The sequence below is a fragment of the Vipera ursinii genome (assembly GCF_947247035.1).
Source record: "Vipera ursinii genome assembly, chromosome: 6".
Taxonomy (NCBI): Eukaryota; Metazoa; Chordata; class Lepidosauria; order Squamata; family Viperidae; genus Vipera; species Vipera ursinii.
In genome coordinates this window covers 48,788,342-48,812,160 of record NC_139515.1, presented here as the reverse complement: position 1 = coordinate 48,812,160, position 23,819 = coordinate 48,788,342, and the positions used below count along the sequence as shown (strand labels likewise).

General features: G+C 36.3%; 1 protein-coding gene across 1 annotated transcript in view; it reads right to left on the bottom strand.

Annotated features, from left to right (window-relative positions):
• PTPRQ (protein tyrosine phosphatase receptor type Q) overlaps nucleotides 1-23,819 on the bottom strand; it is a gene marked incomplete at both ends in the record, with an annotated part of 124,650 nt that overhangs the window by 76,395 nt on the left and 24,436 nt on the right. Inside the window, 14 exons of the mRNA XM_083365356.1 lie at nucleotides 594-773; nucleotides 872-997; nucleotides 2,084-2,291; nucleotides 2,413-2,585; nucleotides 5,686-5,832; nucleotides 8,028-8,156; nucleotides 11,509-11,743; nucleotides 12,756-12,955; nucleotides 13,700-13,769; nucleotides 14,929-15,155; nucleotides 15,662-15,773; nucleotides 16,649-16,809; nucleotides 18,322-18,582; nucleotides 20,973-21,138. Coding sequence (XP_083221482.1) covers nucleotides 594-773; nucleotides 872-997; nucleotides 2,084-2,291; nucleotides 2,413-2,585; nucleotides 5,686-5,832; nucleotides 8,028-8,156; nucleotides 11,509-11,743; nucleotides 12,756-12,955; nucleotides 13,700-13,769; nucleotides 14,929-15,155; nucleotides 15,662-15,773; nucleotides 16,649-16,809; nucleotides 18,322-18,582; nucleotides 20,973-21,138 — 2,395 coding nt within the window. The remainder of the gene's footprint in view (nucleotides 1-593; nucleotides 774-871; nucleotides 998-2,083; nucleotides 2,292-2,412; nucleotides 2,586-5,685; nucleotides 5,833-8,027; nucleotides 8,157-11,508; nucleotides 11,744-12,755; nucleotides 12,956-13,699; nucleotides 13,770-14,928; nucleotides 15,156-15,661; nucleotides 15,774-16,648; nucleotides 16,810-18,321; nucleotides 18,583-20,972; nucleotides 21,139-23,819) is intronic.

Genomic DNA, 23,819 nt, shown 5'->3' with positions numbered 1-23,819 from the left:
CAATTAAATCATATTACATATATCTGGAATTTATCTATTTGGCTCCATTTATCTAAATTTGGCTCTGTCAATATTGGAACTACCAGATGCTAAAGTGTGGCTTAACAAAAATTGTCAACTCTTAGCCTTTGAAGTGGCACTTCTTTTAGTCTGTAATCCTTATAATAATGTGGCATATACAAAGCATTCTATCATTTTCTTTTTCTCCTTTCTCCCTATACATGTTAGCTTGTTATTTTTTTTTAATTTTCATACTTTTTTGATTTGCATTCATGTTTTTTTTTAATTTGTGAAGAGGAGCAATAATAATATAATGATAATAATGAATGTTCACTATGATTTTACTTGATTAAATTCTTTTTAGCCATGTATTACAGTTGTGGAATGTGGAAAAATATGCAAACAGAGAGAAAAAGAATATATATTTAAGGTAAAGTACAATCATGCCACAACTTGACATAAGCAACTTCTATAGAATTCTAACTGATATTTCTCAACATTCATTCACTCACTCTCACTTCTTCCCTTCTTCCTTCCTTCTCTCTCTCTCTCTCTCTCTCTCTCTTTATTTATATATTTAAAAACCATCCCACCTGTAATCAATATGTGTTTTTCTGATGTAGTCAGTTGAAAAGCACTGTTGGTATCCACCTCCATTGCATAAACTGTGTAATGTGTAATTTTTCCATTGGGATTTAATGGTTTATCCCAAAAGAGCAAAATTGAAGATGAACTAATATTTTTATAATTTATATTTTCCACAGAACCTGGAACTACAAAAAGAATAATTCATTTAGAAATTTAGATTTAGAAAAACTGAAAGAAACTAAATAGTACGAACATGATAATATTTCTGTTATAAAAATTTTACCTTGTTCACTTGTCTTAGAAATGAGAATAGCTGGTGGTCCTTCTCCAATGATGGTAAAAGCAGACACAGCAATTGCATATTTAGTGAAAGGCTGGAGTCCATTTACACGATATGACAGCTGCTCAACTGAAAGATTGATGGTATCAAATGTTTCATATTTTTAAAAAAGTAAAATCAGTCATACACATTTCTAATTTAGGACTAGTCCAAGAGATATTATTTCTACAAAAATGGTATAAGATTGCAGTTTTTGCATGTTTACATTAAATGATCAGTATCAAAATAACTGCAAAATTGATCAGCATGAGGACATTCATTGCACAGGAAAGAATAAAAAACAGGAATGTTGTTTCTATGCATGTTTAATGAAGAAGAAATTGTACTGGATTCAATGGATGTTATTCCAAAATAAACTTGCATATATTTACAAAAATAGATTGCTTTCATTTCTGAAGCATGTTTGCATCATCTAAGGTAATCTTAGATATTGGAAATGAAAAATACGTTTTTGAACAGTCAATGTAAAACAAAAATAATAGCTAAGAATCATGAAGATAACTTTCCAGCAATGATTTTATTTACCACTGACATTCAAAGTAATGAAAATAACACCAGAATCATTGTTCTGTTTCATTTAATGACTCCCTTTTAAAATTTCAGAACATTTTTAAATCTGTCAGCCAAGCTTCATTTAACGGATCATAAATATCCGCATTTAGTAACAAAAACGCTCCTTTGATAATGTTATGTAAGTGAATATACATAACATATATATGGCATCACTGTGTCAAAGGGTCACCTCCACCTGTTGGTTGCCTCATGTTGCTGAGCTGTAACTTTTTGACCTATTTACCTTCAGTGACATTTGGAAGCCTATTTGTCAAAAACTATTGGGGGAAAAATTAAAGGTCTGCACGGGACTTGGAGATATGTTAATCTCTTCCAATCACACCTGCTTTGGCAACTGTAATAACTGATTGTCTATGCAGCTTGTGCAATGGGTTTTGGCATCTTCTTTCTCTGGGAGAGAGGTCAACTGGGTGACAAGGGGCTACTAAGCTCTGCTTGTGTGGTATTTCTCCATTTGCAGAATGTGACATCAGTAAATGCCCACTAACAAGATGACTGAACTCTTTGCTAAAGATAATTCACGTAATAGCCATGGTCCGAACAATGAAGTAGCTATAGAAAACAACTTTTTTTCCTACTTACCAGAATTTAAATATAGTTCCGCCTCATCATTGAAAGTTAGATAATTATCAACAGGAACACTAGTGTATTTTACTGGAGAAAATTCATGTACTCTTGGGAGGATTTCAGCTGAACCTTCATATAAACTGGTCACTGTTTTTATTTTATTCAATGAGGAAGTTAATGCATATTCTTTTATCATATCTGTATCCCCAGATTCAGTAAAATGCTAACGTAGAGAGAGAAGAAAGAAATAACTTTCCATTTTTTAACTTTAGCGATAGGAATGAAGACAAAGGGAAAATGTGAAAATATTAAATTTAGGTAAGCATGAATTGGGATTAAAGTACCTTAATTTTCTTTGTTAGAATTGTATCTTCAAGGATCTCCTCTGCTTCCTCATGTGAAACTTTAACTCGGTACTGAGTGATGATTCCATTTGATTGCTGTGGTTTTTTCCAAGCAATTCTGATAAAGGTCGCTGCTTCCTCTACTACGTGCAAATCAAATACAGGTCCTGGAACTGAAATGTAATGTATATAGTAAAATTACCGAACAGCAAGTATTAAAAAATGTTTAATCTTAAAATTAATAGTATCTATAAAAGAAACATTTATCTGAAGCTACATAATTCTGATGGACACAGCAAATGTCTACAGTGTTGGCAACAGCACTATAGGAATTTACTATTGTCTTCTTCTAGCCTACAATGCTGACATTCTCCAAGTTTAGCTTCCAAGCCTAACCAGGTGTTGCTAATCTACTAATGACTATTCCCACCATTCTTGGTTTTTAATCTATTTAAGGGGCTGATGAACTTCCAGTCTGTGGACCTCATCCATTCTCATCATTCTGCCCAAGGAATATTGAGTGAAATGCCACATCGCCCTACAGCCATCTCCCAGTGAGAACTGCTCTTGACAGCACTTTAGCTATGCACCTGTAGGTATAATTTTGCAGTTGAGATATATCCTCTGGAGGTTGGATAGCAGAGACTGTCTTCATGATTACTTTCCATTTATTGTAAAAGAACTAGGGGTGGGGGGAAAGTGCATGGAAAGAACAGCCTAGAAACAATTAATACACATCTTGCTTTTGAAGTGAAAATTTTACACATTAATCCATCATATGAAAATTGAACTGATTTCAGTTAAAAGAATCTGTAAGGTAATAAAGCTTCTTTACTAAACAAACTTTTGTTGTAATCACTTACTGCCATCTAGTGGCCAAATGGTTGTGCTGTCCTAACCATTGGGACCGAATAAACGAGGACTGTTTAATTCATCTTTCAACAACAAAACAAGAATAATAATCCTTAACAGATAACAACAACAACAACAACCTTAACAGCTCTAAGGTCCTTGGTTAGGACTTGAAATGTTAAGTTTTTACCAGTCCCAGACTGTGAATTGAAGATTAAATCTTATATAATAAATCTGAATATTCTGACACAACTTTCTCAGAACTGCCTATATACTCAGATATTACTTTAACAGCTCTTAGATCCTTGTTTAGGATTGAACTGTTAACTTTTTATCAGTACCAGACAACAACAACAACAACAATCCAGTCTGACTTTTAAATATTATCAGAGAACCTGCTGAATTTTACATACAATTTCAACTGCTAAGGAATGCCATGGAACTAATGGAAGACTCATTTTTATTTATACCATTATCATTTATTTCATTGTTCTCAGAAGCAAGCAAATGATCCAATGTTACTCAACATTTAGAGCTGCACATAAATTCACATCCACATCTTCCATGGGCTGCATTTGCCCAGATTATCTGTCCACGGAGACGGCATTGGTCGCGCTGGTGAATGATCTCTGGAGGGCTCGGGACAAGGGATATTCCTCTGTCCTAGTCCTATTAGACCTCTCAGCGGCTTTCGATACCATCGACCATGGTATCCTGCTGCGGCATCTCAGGGGATTGGGAGTGGGAGGCACGGTTCTTCAGTGGTTCTCCTCCTATCTCCTGGGACGCTCGCAGTCGGTGTTGGCAGGGGGGCAGAGGTCGACCGCGAGGCCTCTTGTTTGTGGAGTCCCTCAGGGGTCAGTCCTCTCGCCTCTCCTGTTCAACATCTACATGAAACCGCTGGGTGAGATCATTCGTGGTTTTGGAGTTGGGTATCATCAGTATGCTGATGATACCCAACTTTTCATTTCGGCCCCAAACCACCCCAGTGATGCCCTCGACGTGATGTCCCGGTGCCTGGAGGCGGTCCGGGTCTGGATGGGGAGGAACAGGCTTCGACTCAACCCTGACAAGACTGAGTGGCTGTGCGTACCGGCATCTCGGGATATTCAGGATATCCCACCCCTCACTATGGGGGGTGAGTCATTACCTCCTGTAGATAGGGCTCACAACTTGGGAGTCCTCCTAGATTCACAGCTCTCTCTAGAAGACCATATAGTAGCTGTGACTAGGGGGGCCTTCGCCCAGGTTCGCCTGGTGCGCCAGTTGCGGCCCTATCTAGACCGGGATGCCTTACGTACGGTCACTCATGCGCTCATGACCTCTCGTCTTGATTACTGCAACGCTCTCTACATGGGGCTACCCTTGAAGACCACTCGGAGGCTCCAACTGGTACAGAATGCAGCCGCGAGAGTTGTATTGGGAGTTTCCCGATACTCCCATATCACACCTTTGCTCCGCGAGCTGCATTGGCTACCAGTTGTCTTCCGGGTGAGGTTCAAGGTGTTAGTAATGACCTACAAAGCCCTTCATGGCATGGGTCCGGAATACCTTGGGGAGCACCTGCAGCCGGCATCAACTTCCCTCCGCCCAGTACACTCCCACAGAGAGGGCCTCCTCAGGGTGCCATCGGTCAAAGAATGTCGACTGGTGGCCCCCAGGGGGAGGGCGTTCTCTGTGGGTGTACCGGATTTATGGAACCATCTTCCGGTCGAGCTCCGGATGGCGCCCGATCTCCGCTCCTTCCGGCGCGATCTTAAAACCCATCTCTTTAAACAAGCTGGCCTGGCCTGATGGGATGGGGTGGGATTTTTATAAATGAACTTCAATTTTAATCTGTATTAATTTATTATGGGCATTGTTTAATCACGTTTTAATAATTTTTAACTTTTGTATCTAGTTTTTATGTATTGCCCTGTTCACCGCCCTGAGTCCTCCGGGAGAAGGGCGGTATATAAATTAAATTAATAAATAAATAATAATAAATATTAAAATATGAATAGGTAAAAGGTAAAGGTAAAGGTTCCCCCACATATGCGTGCTAGTCGTTTCCAACTCTAGGGGCCGGTGCTCATCTCCGTTTCAAAGCCGAAGAGCCAGCACTTGTCTGAGGACGTCTCCGTGGTCATGTGGCCAGCATGACTAGATGCCAAAGGGGCAAGGAACGCTGTTACATTCCCACCGTAGTGGTCCCTATTTTTCTACTTGCATTTTTACGTGCTTTTGAACTGCTAGGTTGGCAGAAGCTGGGACGAGTAACAGGCGCTCACTCTGTTACGTGACACTCGGGATTCGACCCGCCAAACTGCCGACCTTCTGATCGACAAGCTCAGCGTCCTAACCCACTGAGCCACCGCGTCCCTTTTAAAATATGAATACAATGTATTAAAATTATATATTTCTATGACATATATAACTTACCTCCTGCAGGTGTGAAAATTGTTATATTTGACTTTGGGCCCACTCCAGCACTTGTTTCAGCAGCAACAAACACATCATATAATGTAAACGGTATTAGATTATTAAATGTAAATTTGAGGTCTTTTGTGCTGTTATCCAAAATGCGAACTGAAATAATCATTTAAAAATACCAAAAACAGATAGTTAAGCTCTTTGAAATTATTTTAAAAGAATTTTTATCCTGATTATGTTAAAGAAAACTGAAACAGGCAAGTATTATAAACTGATCAGGTATGTCAGCTTCATGTGAATGAATATTTTTATGACACTTGGTAAAAAGATGAAAGACAAAAGATGTATCCTATTAGTTTAATCCAAGGTTTGGAAAATGCCTATACTTCCAGGTATTTAATACTCAATTAAATGTTACTCCATAATTAATTATGTCAATACTCTGCATATAATTTAACTGACAATACTATGTTGGCTTGCAGGATAATTACTAGATTAAAGATCTGACCACGCGCTGACTAGAGCAAGCAGGTTTAGGGTAAATCTGGGTTTTACCTGCAATTTTGGTATACTGGCAAAATGGAACAATATTACCCTTTCAGTTAACAGGGCATAGTGCATGTATGCTTAATGTATGATTAAAATAGTAACCTAATCTATAGTTTCTTTACCTTACTAAAAATGTTAGATGAGCACATTGATTGATCAAAGTCACAATGGGTAGCATATACCAATACTTATGACTCATCTGGTGATTATCATTGCCTGGAAGATTAACACAATTAACACAATTCATGGGATGGGACTGGGCTGTTTGAGGGATCGCCTTTCCCCACCTACATCAGCCCAGTCCTTTTGATATTCCAAAAGGCCCTTAAGAGCTGGTTATGTGACTAGGCCTGAGGATCGCATGGAACCAGGGATTTTAATTTTTTTAATAAATATTTTATTCATTTTCTATTATTACCAGGGCTTTTTTTCCTCATAGAATGCTCAGAACGTAGTTCCGGCACCTTTTTCTCTTACAAAAAAAGCACTGATTATTACAAATCATAAGCGTTTAGTAATCAACGTGATGTCCAGGGACATTTGTTACTCAATGTTGCATCTTAACTTCTTCAATATAAATCTGTTCAACGCTACACAATAGTGTTTTTTTTCCCCTGGTCCTCTCTTCTTCCCATAGTGTTTTCATTTTCTCAACATTGAACACATACAGTTCTTGCTACTATTAATGCATACAAAATTAGGTAAACACATCCTCTTCATATTTTTCTACTGTTATACAAATAACAGTATCAGTTTATAACCTCTTTTCTAACCATATTTAAATTGTATTTGCAATTAAAGTCTCCTTATTAAATCAATGTCTTTTTTTTGAGCTCTTATTTAAGTTTAATTTCCCATCAGTATTCAAAATATCTTTGTCAGTTATGATTTTCTCAAAATGAGTTACATTTGTATAGCCAGAAATTTCATTTATAGAAGCCATCCTAGTGTTTTTATAATTCCCATATCAAAAAAGGGTACTATTCTAATTATAAATCACATCTTTCTTATTATAAAAATCTATTTATATCTATGTGCTATCTATTCTTTTTACCATATTAAAACCATATTGGATCAAATAATACCCTGTCTGGTATGTCAGAACTTCTGTTTTTTGAGTCTAACTCTAGCTTTCTTCCTTTGCCAGTTGGCTTTCCAGCCAAAGTAATTAAATCACCCAAAAAATTCTTCTTCTGTTTTTCTGAATATTGCATGGAATGGGAAGAACAATTTAAGTACCGTATTTTCCGGCGTGTAAGACGACTTTTTAACCCATGAAAATCTTCTCAAAAGTTGGGGGTCATCTTATATGCACAGTCGTCTTATACGCCGGAAAATACGGTAAGGTATTTTTGAGGGGAAATTCTGCCCAGTTGTATTCATTAAGCAACTCCCACTTTCTTTCTTCCTCAGCTTCTCTTTTCATTTTTTTCTCTCCCAATTTCTAGCATTTCCCCTAACAGCTTTATAATCTGTTTTTAAAAATCTTCCTTATCCTCAGGTATATTTTGAAAACCTAAAGAATAGGGTGCCTTTTTCATTTCCATTGTTGTAGCTAAGTCTTGCAGATTTTTTTATTAGTTTTTGTTGATCTTTTTTAATACAATTCAACAGTGCTTATTCAACAAACGTGTTGTCTGAGTTTATCATTCACTAATACAAATTAAATTCCTAATCCCTAATTTGTTTCTCCAACCATTGTATAGCTCTAATAGTTAGTTTTATGAACCAATTAATGACTAAACACAGTAGATTATTAAACATGTGGATAAAGTAATAGAAAATCAAATTAACTGATTTACCAGTTTGTCCATATAATTCCACTTTGTAAGTAAACTTTCCAGTAACAATGTTTGGTGGCTCCCATGAAATTGAGAAAGATTTTCCTGTAACATTTCCCATGACAAGATTTTGAGGAGGATCTTCTGGAACTAAATTTAAAAAAAACATATAGGAATACTCATTTCATAACATCTGAATTGTATCCTCCAAGGTTCATTTCATTACTGCAATTATTTTTAAAATTCATCCTGATAATAAAACTACCAGAAAATCAATGCAGTGGCCAATCCTCATCAAGAGATATAGTACTCAGTGGAACTCAAATTAAAATGAGCATTCCTAATATGCCAACATATAAAATGGCAGTTTTTTGTGCACCTAGTTAAGGAATTGATATAAAGAAAACAATTTCTGAGCTTTTATGGGTATGAAAAAAGACTTGATTTTTTTTTGAAAAAATACTTTACTGTGGCAGTAAGATGAAAAAGGCAATGGGCTGGATCAATCATTCTACTTCCATATGCCCAGGTGCCCATTCTTGGATTTCCATTCCCTAACCTTCCCCCAATTCCCTAAATATGGATTTGGACACGCCTAAAGAGGTTCCAGGGAAAGCAGCAATGGAAAACTAAGCCCATTGCGAGTAGTATGGACATGCCGTGGTATGCACAGGTTGCCAGTTTGTCTCTAGGTGCCCATCAAGGTTTGGGTTGTGACCTACAAAGCCTTGTATGGCTTAGGATCTGCTTATTTGAGGAGCTGCTTCTTTCCCAGTGTATCTGCCCAATTTGATTTTACAGAACTGAGACACTCCAGGTTCCTTTGATTAAGCATTGTCATCTATTGGGACCCTGGAATAACAACAACAACAATAATAGTAACTCTCACAGTTACTACTATTGAGCAAGGTACCACCTATAATGTACCTGTGCATTTGGTTTTTCTTGCCTAAATGTAGAACTTTACTTTTTTCACCATTGAATTTCATTTTGTTAGATAGCGTCCAATGTTCAAGTCTGTCAAGATCCTTCTGTATCTTAAGCCTATCTTCTGGAAGCACAGCTTCTCTATAGTACTGTTTGATTCTGGGATCCAGATGCTTCTTATTGATAAGAATCATGGAGACCTGATTCTTCACCCAGGCTTTTAGCAAAGGAGATTGAGATCCCTTGTTTCATTCTATGTGTTGCACTGTCTTTTATATTTTATTGTAATTTGTTTGTTGTGAGCTGCCTACTGATGCTAGGAGTTGGACGGCATACAAATTAAATTATTTCTCTTGGAGAAAAATTTATAGATGTGGTCACTAAGTGTCAAAAATGACTTGATAGCACATCATGACTTTTTTAAACAAATCAATTTAATATAATCAAATATGTTTAATAATAAGGCAGAGGTTATTTTACTTTATTCTAAATAAAAAACTTTTGTAGGTTTGTCCATAATTTGTATGTGCATCCCTGTTTCATTCTTAATATTAGTATTTTCTCTCAAATACATGAACTTTAAGCCTTCAAGTCAAAGTTTAGGCACTCTGTTGAAATAAGGCAGATACAATTACACTATCTTCCCATTTTTTTAATGGCCAATAAACATTTAAGTATAAAATACATTATTAGAAGCCTCAAAAACAACTGAAAGCCAAACTTTAGACATCACTTTCTAAAAATAATCTTGGTTATGCATTTAAACTGCCATAAATATTTGCTTCGACTTTTAACTTTGTTAGTGATATCGCTAACCTATTGCTATTTCTACACAGCTGACAAAATGCTTCAGCTGCTCGAACTGTAATGAAGATTAGGTCAAACATGACATTATTTAAAGGCACTGGTGGTCATAAAAAGAACAAATATTTTGTATTATACTAGCTGCCAAAATGAGAACAGCTGCTAATGGATAGAAATAAATCTTATCCATGAAAGCCTGATCTCTGCTTTCTAAAGATTATTTATCATTCTTTATAAATCTTGCCAAATACAAGGGCATCAAGTACATTGTTATAAAAACAGTTATCCTTGGAATAGGATAATTAAGTCTAGGAGTTCTATCAAGAAATACATCTTACCCAAGGAACATTATCAACTAATTTGCAAGACCAGTGCTATCTTTAGTGAAGTAGCTGGTTCAAACAGCATATTTTGGATGTAAAAATGGTAAGTGCTCACTTATTTAACATATAGTTGCTTTGTTTTTTTACTGTGATTTGGTTACTAAGCATTTTGACTTGAATAGATGAAAGGTAAAATTGGTTACTTAGTTGTAAAAATATTCTAACTTGTCCCAAATTTACAAAAGATTTCATTATTATTTTTCTTCAGTTATGGCGGGGGGGGGAACAGAAGCGCCTAATGCTGGGAAAGATTGAGGGCAAGAGAAGAATGGGATGACAGATAATGAGGTGGCTGGATCGAGTCACTGAAGCAGTAGGTGTGAGCTTAAATGGACTCCAGAAGATGGTAGAGGACAGGAAGGCCTGGAAGAACATTGTCCATAGAGTCACAATGGGTCAGACACGACTTTGCAACTAACAACAACAACAAAGCTCTATTTCCTTAAACTAGAGTAAAATGTGTGCTTTAGTAGCATTGTAAAGTATATACTTCCATCGGTTTTAAGGAAATGGATCTTTCTGAAACAGGGCAATATGAACTGAAAAGACAGTGGAGATTAGGGAAATGTAGCACAGTTTAAATCCTAATCAGATTGGATTTGAAATTGGATCTAAAATTAAGACAGAATACACAGACTACTATTCGCATTACAAATTACCTTTCCCTTACTGTTTGCTTGTTGAAATCAAAGTGTAATAAGCAGCATGGAAAAGTAGTCTGCTATAATTCTCTTCATTATACTTTAATTGATTAGTTTACTGTTTTTGACATTGATAATTTCAAATACTAATTTGTACTTCATATGCCCCCTGCCCTTTCATGTATGGGCTTGAGAAATTGCCTGTAAAGACTCAAGGGGAGATAAGAAATCTAGTCATTGGTCTATAGCAGGGGTGTCAAACTTGCCACGTCACGTGACGTGTCGTGACTTATTGTGACTTTTTCCCCATTGCCGGAGCTGGGGTGGGGGCTGTTTTGGCATGATGCATCCGGCCAACGGGCCGGCAGTTTGACACCCCTCGTCTATAAGATAATGTATATCATGCAGATTTGCAAACTTCAATATAATTAATTTTTTATTGCAAAAAAGGTTTTTTTTGTTTCAATGTGCTTCAGATGATTCACACATGTCTTAAATGATTAATTAAAATGCAAATACCTACACTGAGCCAACGACAATTTTCATTCAGATTTCTCACTGACACCCATATCTCCATTCCTTATACAAGGATGAAAAGCAACATACCCACTTAATCTGACCCAATGCCTTGGACAAGATAAATTATCCTAGGATACATTCTGAAAGGGATTTATTCAAGCTTTGCCAATTGCAAATGCTTTCCATATTGATTTCCATTCTTAGCTTTGTTACCTGAAGAATATGTACCTGATTCTGGTGTCCTGACGATTGCACTGTCAATATAACCTGCTTCAGTGGTTACTGCTGAAACTTCAAAAAGATAAGTTGTATATGGCCTAAGATTAGTCACGACAAAACTGACAGGTTCATTCCAGACTGAACTCATTGCCTTGGGAGCAACTGTACTTGAAATAAACATAGTGGTTTTACTAGATGTAGTTGAAGGAGTGGTAGTACTCCATAAAAATGATTCACTGTTATCCTGTAAAGACAAACATTGAAATAAAAACAATTATTTTTGTGGATGTTTTTATTGTTTTGATATTTTAATTGTTTTAAAATTTTAGAATTGTAAGCATTTGTAAATTACTTTTCAGATTATTATTTTATTCCAATGACAGATAGGAGTAAAAACTGTTTTCGTGTTTTTAGTATGCCAACACTGAAAACTTTTTTTAATGGACGTGGTGGCTCAGTGGGTTAGGACGCTGAGTTTGTCGATCAGAAGGTCGGCAGTTTGGCGGGTCGAATCCCAAGTGCTGCGTAACAGAGTGAGCGCCTGTTACTCGTCCCAGCTTCTGCCAACCTAGCAGTTCGAAAGCATGTAAAAATGCAAGTAGAAAAATAGGGACCACTACGGTGGGAAGGTAACAGCATTCCATGCGCCTTTGGCATCTAGTCATGCCGGCCACATGACCACAGAGATGTCTTCAGACAAACACTGGCTCTTTGGCTTTGAAACGGAGATGAGCACCGGCCCCTAGAGTTGGAAACGACTAGCACGCATGTGCGGGGGAACCTTTACCTTTACCTTACCTTATATATGTTGTAAAGGAGAGAAAAAAGAAAATGCACTACACACTGATGCAGATGGATAAAAATACAAAAGTTGTAAGATAAACTTAACTTGATAATCAATGAAGGAGAATATTTGTAGCTCAGGGTTGAAATGATGGGTCCTTGGTGCTCTCTGAGCTTGCTTGTTTTCTTGCACATGTTTCATTACCCGAACTAGGTAACATCATCAGTGCTAGTAAGGAGTGCTGTTTGCTGTCAGTGTATATTCTGTTGTCTTGCCTGTCTGGCTGGGTGGGGGCAATCTTAGAGATTCTTTGGTTGGGCGGTTTACTAATGGCTCTAATCACTCACACTATGCCCTTATGCTGCTATCACTCTAACTGATTTTTTTACTGTGAATTTTGAACTGAAACGTGGACAGTCCTGAAGAATCAACTTTTATTTTTATCTATAACCGGCATGTTTTACATACTCACATTGCATTCTGGTAATCTGCCAGACAAAAGGTCTTCCACTTTAACAGAGACATCCTTCACTATTATTCCACTTCTTGCGTGCTTTACACTAATTTTGAAACTAGTTATTTTCCCATTTGGCTGTTGTGGCAAGAACCAAATCAGATTTACAGCTGAGTGGTTGAAAGCTTCAACTGTGAGATTTACCACTTTACCAGGTGCTTGGGAAGGGAGCAGCAAAATAAAAAAAGAAAGAAAGAAAGAATGTATTTGACTCATTTTAAATAGACTCCATTATAAACAGTATTCTGTTTCTACCACTGCATTACATGAAGACATCCCAGAGCAAAGTGAGCTCATATACTGTTGTAACTCTAGGATGCCAAACATAAATGACGGATTTCCCTGGAAAGGATTTTTAGATTCTGCAAAAATTTTATCTACAGCAATCTATGTAATATATAATTATTATATATTTTAGAGGTAGAATAAAAAAGATATTTAGGGAATTATTGGATATATATAACTATTTGAATGTAAACAATGATGTTTGTGTTTTTTTAATTAGCTGTTAAATTGTCAAATTTTATGCAAATTCTTCAGGCATATTTGTTGAAAGTTTGTCATTTCAGTGAATTCGTCATACTTAAATGTTAACAAATAACAAAATCTAAGTTTACAGAATAGGCTTAAATCTGAAGATAAATTTAGCATTGTATTATTAAATTGTATTAAGTTTTCAACAGTGTCTAAATTAAAAGGGTTGACCTGTAAATGTATTTGACTGAATTTATGTAATACTACAAGTTTCTATCCACATGTAGTACACATAATAAATGTAACATTTAATTTAAAAAACAAAAATAATGTTCTCATAATAACATGCGATTCAGCACAATTTGGCTGATCCAAGCATATCTCACTTTTCTGACAAGATGATTAAGAGATGTTATAAACCAAGTTACCACTTTCTGCAGTTTGAAAGAGAAATGGCTCACTAAATATTCCAATGCCAGCACTATTTTCAGCAGCAACCTGCAAGAGGACAAAATCAGTGAGAACTAAGATTGTATTTTAAGTCAAACAACAATATTCATGCAACTACCAAGTTTATGTATGCTTCTGTGGGGAAAAAGTACCCAATAAAAACAGAAGATGGAAATCATCTGCATGTTGTCAATACATTCTTTACTAAGTGCTATGCATGGTATGAATGATTCCTTTTTTTCTCTCAATGAAATTAAAATGAGCTTGATAAAGGTACCACTGGATCCATACATTGCCATTATGAGAACTGCTTGATTTGAGATATTGCTTGAACATATTATGACATATTCAACAGTTATGGCATATTCAACAAACTGGAATATTAAACATAACTGATTTAGTACATTTTATATAGAGAGACTTTTAATGCATAATTGCAATATTGTTGTTGTTGTTGTTGTTAGCTGCAAAGTCGTGTCCGACCCATCGTGACCCTATGGACAACGTTCCTCCAGACCTTCCTGTCCTCTACCATCTTCTGGAGTCCATTTAAGCTCACGCCTATTGCTTCAGTGACTCCATACAGCCACCTCATTCTTTGTCGTCCCATTCTTCTATTGCAATATTAATATACTGAAATATCACCCAAACTATTCTGAAATTGTCCTGATAATGAGATCCTTCTCAAATTAATCTTTATCTTGAACAACTTATCTGACTTTTGCAATTTGACATCTTGCCATCAATTGCGTTAGACTGGAACTTTCAGGAAAGCTATTACTCCTGTCTGTTTAATTTTTTGCAATATGTAATGCATTGTTTTATGAGGTTCACATCAAAAATGAACGTGTGATTTTCCTCAAAAGTATGAGAAATATATTATTCTTATCAAATAGAACAAAAATGTATTGGGACAAAAAGAGGGAAGGGAAGGGAGGGGACAGCTTATTAAAATGCATAAGAATACTACCAGCTCTGGAAATTAATATACTTTCTCACTGTAGTAAATAACTAAATGCAAAGACTTCCACTAGAGAGCATAACTGAAGTGAAACTGAAGTGAAATTATGTGCTTATAGTCAGATTTATATTAATTATATTTTCAGTGGGTAGCATATATACATATATTTAGAAATGCTTACAAATTTCAAAAAGTAAAATACTGCATTTTTAATTATATTTTATAAATAATAAAAAATAACTTTACCTGAATTTCATAAGTTGTTCCAGGGTTAAGGTTGGTTAGTAGAACTTCCAAACTATCTGGTTTTGTTGTAACTTGGGTGTAAATATTTTGCATCCAAGGACAAACCTCTTTATATTTAACTATGTAAGATATAATTCTCCCATTTGGGAAATGTGGTGTATTCCATGAAAGGAGAATTCCTGCAGATCCAACTTTTTCCCCAGCAAGGAAAACAGGAGGTCCTGGATCTGTATAATTTACATATTTTTACATTAAACTTTTTCTTTACCTACTGCAGAATAAGGAGAGGGTTTGCCAGTTTTTAAGCATCAAACAGCAGCAAATATGAAGTTGTTTTTTTTTTTAACTTCATGAAAGATAATAAAGTGCCTTTTGGAACATCAAGTAAATTCTTTCTCTAAGAATTTTAATGGAATGCTGTAATATTCATAAACAAATAGCTTCTGGTGCCAATTTACTTTTTAAAGCTCAGTATTAAGGCATCTGTGAGTTTGCCAAGACATTTTTGAATACTCATATTTTGGCAAGTGTGTCTTAAATCAAGATATTTTTCAAAGGGTAATTTTTTTTCTTCAAATATGCAACTCTGGAACTACTCCTTTAAAATAAATACTTTCCCAATTACTTTAGAGCAAGCACTGTGAACAATTTCAGTTTGCAAAACAGAAAATTACATGCATATTTTCGAAACATTTCGATAAAACACTCAAATGCAATTTTGCCATAAACTCACTAGTTACATTAGTTGTTACTGTTCTGCTGACAGGTAAACTATACGCTGAAGAGGAAACCGAAGAAACAGTCACATTATATATTGTCCCAGGAGTGGTATTTGAAATTTCAGCCTAGAATGTGAAATTAAGATTTAGAACTGTATCTCTCAATCTCTCAAATAAAGCACTGAAAAAATCAATAATACATTTACGTCACTACTATTCATAACATTTTTAAAAAATGTTTAAAAAAAAACATACATTACTCTTAGGTATAAGCTCCCTCTTGAAAAATGTTTAAAAAGCAGTAAGACCCTTCAGTTAATACTTCATTTCACTGGCCCTGTTTATTTGTAGGTTTCTGCACAGTTTTAAGTAACATAACTAGACTGTTCCTATCAACTGAGATATTCTGAGATAAACTAAGAAAATATACTAAGCTACCATAGTCACTGAAATATAATCTACATCAATCAACACTCAGTATTCATATAAAATACCTGTGCCTTTGCAGCTCCAATAAAAAACGGAAGCACGATAACATGAAAAATCATGGTTTGTATTTGTGTGTTTGTGTGTGTGTGTGAGTGTGTATGTGTACAAATATCCAAATACTGCAATCAAATAGTGCTCTTAAAACTTTGTGATGGCTTATGAGAGAAATGTTGCCTGCATTAATGATTTATGTCTAGATCTCCCGAGCAAGTACACAATTAATGAACTTGTATTACTCAATAGCTCAGCCCTACCTTTGTTAAAATATTCATGAACACTTAAATGACTGGCTAGAGGTCTGAGGTAGACTTTGCAAAAGCATCATCACTGTTGTTAAGGCAACAAAGAATAGATGTTGAAATCTGCTCTTATAAATTTGGTACATGTATTTTTGCATTCCCAACCCAGTTTAAAAGGCACAAGATAGAATGTCACTCTATGCCAATTGTCCTGTTTGCACAGCTTATAAACAAATTCGAACTACAGTACTGTAAACAAAAGCCCTCATCTACCTGATACTCTCCACTTCCCATATCTTGGAGAGAAACAAAGCCATGAGGAGGTGCAAGCTGCACATGAAACTGTTCTACATATCCATTTGGCAGCCTCCAGTGCAAAGAAAAGGAATGTGAGGACACATTGAAAACTCTCAGTTTCTGTGGCTTTTCAGGCTCTAAAAGAAAAATTATTTATACATTACTTTTTCCATTAAGAAAGATTATTACCAAAACATTACGTTCTAAATAAATTAGCTCCAGTACATAGACCTTTGCATGCATCATGTATCTGAACATAAGCTATATACTATTAAGATGTTTAAATCCCACCCCAACCTTTTTTTCTGTTTGTCTTTAAGTTAGTCTTGACTCTAGTCTTGTTTGGACAAATCCCTCAAGTTACGGGAAAGTGGTCATCAAGAAGAAGTCACCCAGCTGGGATTCTGCCCGAGGTGGGACTAGAACTGTGATGCCAAATCTTTTGGATTCAGTGTATCAAAAATTCAGAAAATACCTAACCTGACTCTCATGGCATATTATCTCTATAAGAATAGGAATAGGAATGCTCTTGGATGACCCACTCATAGACCCTCTGAAAGTTGCATAAGAGAGCCAAGCTCTTGCATGGTCTGTGGAGCCTCTGAAAATCATGCAAGAACAGATTCCATTTGTTATGTATGGGATAGAAGCAGCAGCTCTGCAGGTAACACCAGGTGGCGCTGTGCTGTGGCCGGATTGGCTGAAGGGTTTTTGGCAGGAGATACGGATGGATGGATTGGCCAGAGTGATACCTGGCTAGGTATATAAGGGGTCCAGGTAACCCCCTTTGTTTAGTACACGCCTACCACTAATAAAGAGCTGACATGCGGTACTCATCTGTTCATTCATTGCCATGTGGTCCACAACCCACTACACAATACCATTCTTTTGTGATTTTCAGAGGCTCTAGAGGCAGAGTGAGAGCACAGCCTTCTCATGTGACTTCCAGAGGCTCCAGAGCCTGTATAAGAGCACACCACATTCGCATGCAACCTCAGAAAACTGAGGAAAAACACAGCTGCTGGCATGTGATCAAAAATGATATGGCCGGTCGCCTGTGACACACGTATCATAGATTTACCATCACCAGATTAGAACTCACGATCTTCCAGTAGCCTGATGCTTAACCACTATGCCAAACTAATTCTCTTAAATTCCCATTATCTGTTCATAAATTGAATGTATAAGTAAATATTTAAATAATTTAATCCCTATTTTTATTACCAAAACTTATCATTTTGCATGAGAATAACTGTTACAGTAGAAAATATTCACAGTACTCATTTTTAAATCAAGATCCTGGTCAATGGAAAACAAATCATGGATGATTTTGAACTTGAATTATGTCTTCTTGTACTTGTATAATCTTATTCCTAAAATATGCTTCACTTTTCATTCCTCCATTTTCAGTTTTGCAACTTTCTACAGAAGTATTTCATGCAAGAAGATGCAGCATAAAATAATTATTTGCCAAGCAATCCTTTTTAGCATTTTCACCATTTCCAAGATAGTTGTCTATTTTCTGAGTCCATCGAATGATAAAACAATTTATACTTTTCCACAAAACCCTAGTGTAACATATTTTGAAACTTATTCTAGTAGCATATTTGTCAACAAAGTAACAACTCCCAACATAGATATTCACAAACCTGTCACAAATTCTGTAAAGGAAACTGCACTTTCAGCACTGCCTTTTACTCTCTGCAAAGTGAAGTTATAAATGTTACCAGGAGTCAGATTTGTAATGGTGTGATGTGTCTCAGGACCTAAAATAGCATATTCCTCTGTGAATGTCTTGTTTGAGATAGATGCTTTGTAATGGCTGAAGTCAGTCTCACTTGGATTCCACGTTAATTTGGCAGAGGTTGTATTTCTCAGTGTTAAGGTTAGACCACATATCTTCATTGGTTCTGAACAAAATTTGAAAAAGAGAGACAATTTAGGTGGGAAAGCCACCAAATATTAAATCAATACATTTCTCCTGAACAAAACAAAACATATAGAAACTTTCTTACAACACTTTGACGTTGCTTCTAGAATGAAATTAACTCTTTCAAATGCAATCTGATAGTAGTTATTTGTTAACGACAGATGACAATTCCAATGCAATGAATATGGAAGGTTGATATAATTCATTTTTCTCAGCTTTTAAAAAAATCTCATTGAACAAAATAATTGATTGCAATTTGGAGTCAATCTTAATTTCTTATCTGCAACTGAGATTTTGCAATTTAGCAAAATTTAGTATTTACACTCCAAGTACTGAGAAATGGTTTAGCATAACATCTTAGCATCATCATTGCCTTGGTGTGTGTGTGTGTGTGTGTGTGTGTGTGTGTGTGTGTGTGTGTTTGTGTGTGTGTATGCACAGAAAAAAAATCTTAACTTACTTTTGGCTTAGTATGTCTGATCCCCAAAATTATATATTTTATGTTTGTATTACATTAGTCAGTACAGACAAAGGCCCATCATGTTGACCTCTCTTTAGTCCTTATTTTCTGGAATTGTGGCATCCCTGAAGGCATTTGAAGCAGCAAGCCTGACCATGTTATGTGCAGTCCTAAGAAGATACCTTGCAGCCCACACAAGTCCAAGAAAACAAAATGCCTAACATTCTGTCTCTTCTGCTTGCTCTGGATGGTCTCACTCAACTGAATGGCCAGTGCATGGCTATTCAGCAGACTAAAATACTGGCATCTGCTTTAAATATACAGGCACCCATGAAATCTGCTTGCTTCTTAACACCAACTCTCAGCCTCCTTGTCTATTTGGGAAGGGGGCACATAATCAAAACTCTTCAGAACTTCTTGAGAAATTTTGGTTTGGGGTTGCAGTTTCTAACATTCTACATACATATAGCAGGCTTGATCATAATTTGTTCAACTCTGTAAGATAATATGGCTCAGGAATGCAGCCCTTTTTAGCTAAACTATTATAATTCTAGTAAAATTATAAAGTAAATAAAGTAAATTTTAGTAAAAAAAATATTTCTATTTTGGAGTGACTGGTAGCATGTAATTTATACTGGTCTATGACTGAAGTATTTTATATACATACATGTATAGTTATATATATATATATAGGGACGCGGTGGCTCAGTGGGTTAGGACGCTGAGCTTGTCGATCAGAAGGTCGGCAGTTTGGCGGGTCGAATCCCGAGTGCCGCGTAACAGAGTGAGTGCCTGTTACTCGCCCCAGCTTCTGCCAACCTAGCAGTTCGAAAGCACATAAAAATGCAAGTAGAAAAATAGGGACAACTCTGGTGGGAAGGTAACAGCGTCCGTGTGCCTTTGGCATCTAGTCATGCCGGCCACATGACCACGGAGACGTCCTCGGACAAGTGCTGGCTCTTCAGCTTTGAAACGGAGATGAACACCGGCCCTTAGAGTTGGAAACAACTAGCACGCATGTGCGGGGGATCCTTTACCTTTACCTTATAGTTATATATAGTAAGTTTTTTAATGGTGGACCCAGTCTAGCGAAGCTCCTTGGTTTGCTGTAGACTCCTTGGTCTACTGTTATGATTACTTTTGCCGTCCAGCCCCAATCTAGGGGCATTTGGTTGGCTCAAGTCGCTACTGAAAAAGAGTATAAATTTGGATTATTCTTTTTGTCAGAAAAAAAAAGAAAAAGAGAGAAAAAAATCCATACACACAAACATGCACACACACACCTCTCTCTGTGTGTGTGTGTGTGTATATATATATATATACATATATAAAAGGGACATGCTGGCTCAGTGGGTTAGGACGCTGAGCTTGTCGATGAGATGGTCGGCAGTTTGGCGGGTTGAATCCCGAGTGCCGCGTAACAGAGTGAGTGCCTGTTACTCGTCCCAGCTTCTGCCAACCTAGCAGTTTGAAAGCACGTAAAAATGCAAGTAGAAAAATAGGGACCACTACGGTGGGAAGGTAACAGCAGTCCGTGCACCTTTGGCGTCTAGTCATGCCAGCCACATGACCACGGAGACGTCCTCGGACAAGCACTGGCTCTTCAGCTCTGAAATGGAGATGAGCACCAGCCCCTAGAGTTGGAAACGACTAGCACGCAAGTGCAGGGGAATCTTTACCTTTTTTATATGTATGTTTGCGTGTGGAATTTCAGTCACAGACAGAATAAAACTAATAATATAACAGTTAATGTAAAACAGAAATAAAATGATTTTACTAGAGACTATATATATTATTTGGGAGAAGAATGTAGTCCTTTCTTAAGGAGTCTTGGGCAACTTTTGTATACACAATTTCAGGCTATTTATAATTTGTTAACTTAAAATTAAAATAATGTATCAGACAATTACTTGTTGTAATTTTTATCTTCACAGGGATACTGACATCTTGTCCTCTTATTGTCTTTACTTGAATAATGTATTCAACTCCAGGCATGAGATTTTTCACTACAGCCCTGTTATCAGGCGTTATTGTTGTTTGAAGAGTTTTGTTGCTGGTTATCAAGCAATAAGAAAGCTAGGAAAAAAGATACTTTCACATCATATTCTAGTAATATTTACATACAATTTTAAAGTCGTGAAGATAGCACAGCATAGAGAATGCACTGTGGGTTAGAGCCAAAAAAATTGAATGGAATAAGCTAGTATTCATATAAAAGTTCAGAAAGTACTACAAAGAATAAATTCTATAACAATTTTCTTGTCAAACAAGAGATAGTAGAAAATGTGTCTGTACTGGCATTACTAAATCAATTAAGCAGTGGGCAATTATAATGAAACAATGATTCTGCAATATTGCCTTTGCTTTATATGCTGGCCTTGATGCTTTGCAACTTACGATATACTTTTCCCATTATATCACAGTAAAATATGCAATATTTTTGTTTTTTATTTTAAAAATTTACACAAATAAATCATTCAGATGAATCCATTTTCCTATGGCTTTCTAATCTCAGGATGATAAAAGTAGCTGAAGCCTAAGTAGTATATGCATTGTGCTTGCTTATTTTTTTAAAAAAAGCAAGGGATGATATGTGCCACACCAGCCAGCAATCTATTTTATACCTTTGCAGTATGAATCAATGATACATTTCTTATCACAGTCCCATAATATGTTATTCCTGTCTTCTTTGGCAGTATAGAGAGCTGTGGTGACGCAGTGGTTAGAATGAAGTATTGCTGGCTAACTGCCCACTGCCAGAAGTTCGATCCTGTCTGGCTCAAGGTTGACTCAGCCTTCCATCCTTCCAAGATTGGTAAAATGACAAACCAGATTGTTAGAGGCAATATGCTGACTTTGTAAACCGCTTGGAGAGGGCTGGAAAGCACTGTGAAGCACTATATAAATCTAAGTGCTATTGCTATTTTAGGGGCCTAGACTTCTATGACAAAGGCCATTCCTGTCAGATGTATTGTGGAAACAAGTAGGCTCTGTTTTGTTTTATTTATTTATTTGTTAAATTTATTTGCTGCCTATCTCATTGTGGGGCTACTCTAGGCAGCATACAACTATGCTGCTAGATCAGACATGTCAAACACAAGGCCCGGGGGCTGGATCCGGCCCGTGAAGTGGTTTCATGTGGCCCACAAAGCCATCCTGGAAACAGTGAGGGAATGGCCCCCTCTGCCTTGGCCCTGACCCAGAGACCCTCCTTCTGCCAGAGACCCTCAGATCTGTCCTACTCCTGGCCCCTTGTGGGCAACCGCAATGCTGATGCGGCCCTCAATGAAATTGAGTTTGACACCCCTGTGCTAGATGATACATTCAGGCAATGAAACTTTAGGGTTGGGTATACATTACATACTATATTACAAAAAAACTCATATTCAATAGTTTGATGGGAACCCAGACATTATTTTAGCAGGGTTGCATGAATCAATGATCACATTATTTATTTGAGAATAGCATGTTCAGTGATTTATTAACCTGAATTTAAGGTTTAGTGCCTTGTGTAAAAGCTAAGAGTATCAAACATCAGAATGCCAGAATTTTGTTATCTATTTCAATGTTTCATAAGTGTTTCCATATAAACTATACAAACATTCACTATTTGTCTCTATCAGTTTACATACATTTAGCTTGTAGTGTGGGAAAATAACAGTCTATAATAATGAATCCCCTGTTGCTCATGGTTAGATAGACGTAGGTTTTCAAATTTCTTTTCTTTTTAAAATTAACTTTTGGATTGATGTTTATTTTTTCATCTTTATCCTATTTTTGCTATTTTGATTTGTTGTTTCATTTTTTTTAAAGTACCAAGAATTATATTTGTAGTATTTAAAATTTAAAGACCTATGCAAAATTGTCTTTATTTATGCAAATTATCTGCTTTCTAAATGAACTTTGCAAGTCTCTTCTCTCTGGATTAGCAAAACCTAATTAATTACAAAAACTGAAATTGCTTTGGAATCAGTTATTTCCTGAATTGCCTATTCACTCTGTGTTATGGGTTGAATCTCAGCTTGTTTATTTCCACTCAGAATTTGACACTGATGAAACATCAGACCACAATTTCATCCATGTCTTCATCTATGTCTTCTACTAGGTCTGAGTGAAGCATTATAATGGAGTAATATTTGAGTATTCCCAAAACCTCATCTGAAAATAATTGAATAACTTGTCCATTGGCTTCATGAAAATATTAGATAGTAGAAAAATTAAATCTAGGAACACCCCATAACAGAGCATTCAAGGATCTAAAATATTGTCCCCTGCAACCACTAACTGGACCAGTTGGTGGCATAACAAGGAAGGTCATTTTTCATCCATTAATGTTTTCTCACAAAACATCCATGAGAAAAGCAACACAATTTCTCTGCTATGTATAAGTCTGAATCCAATTTCCACAGATCCAGTTGAATGTACTATGTAATTGTAATTGTCATTTATCACTTTCTCAATACCCTCCCTCAAAACAAAATTAGAAATAGGACAACAGTGAGGATGGCATCTTAAGTGGACAGACCAACCTCAGAATCAGGAGGCATTGATACTGAGATGAACCTTACATTTCATCCATAATCTTAACTAGACAGGTGAAAAGAGGAAAAGTCCGTAAGTGGCAGAACTAATTTCACAAGCAAGGCTTGTTATATGAGAGAAAAGACTGTAAAGTATCCTCCCAAATGATTGTCTCCGAAACAAAGATTGACCAAAAAAAAAAATCATTGCTACAGTAATCTATGTTGTTGTGGTAT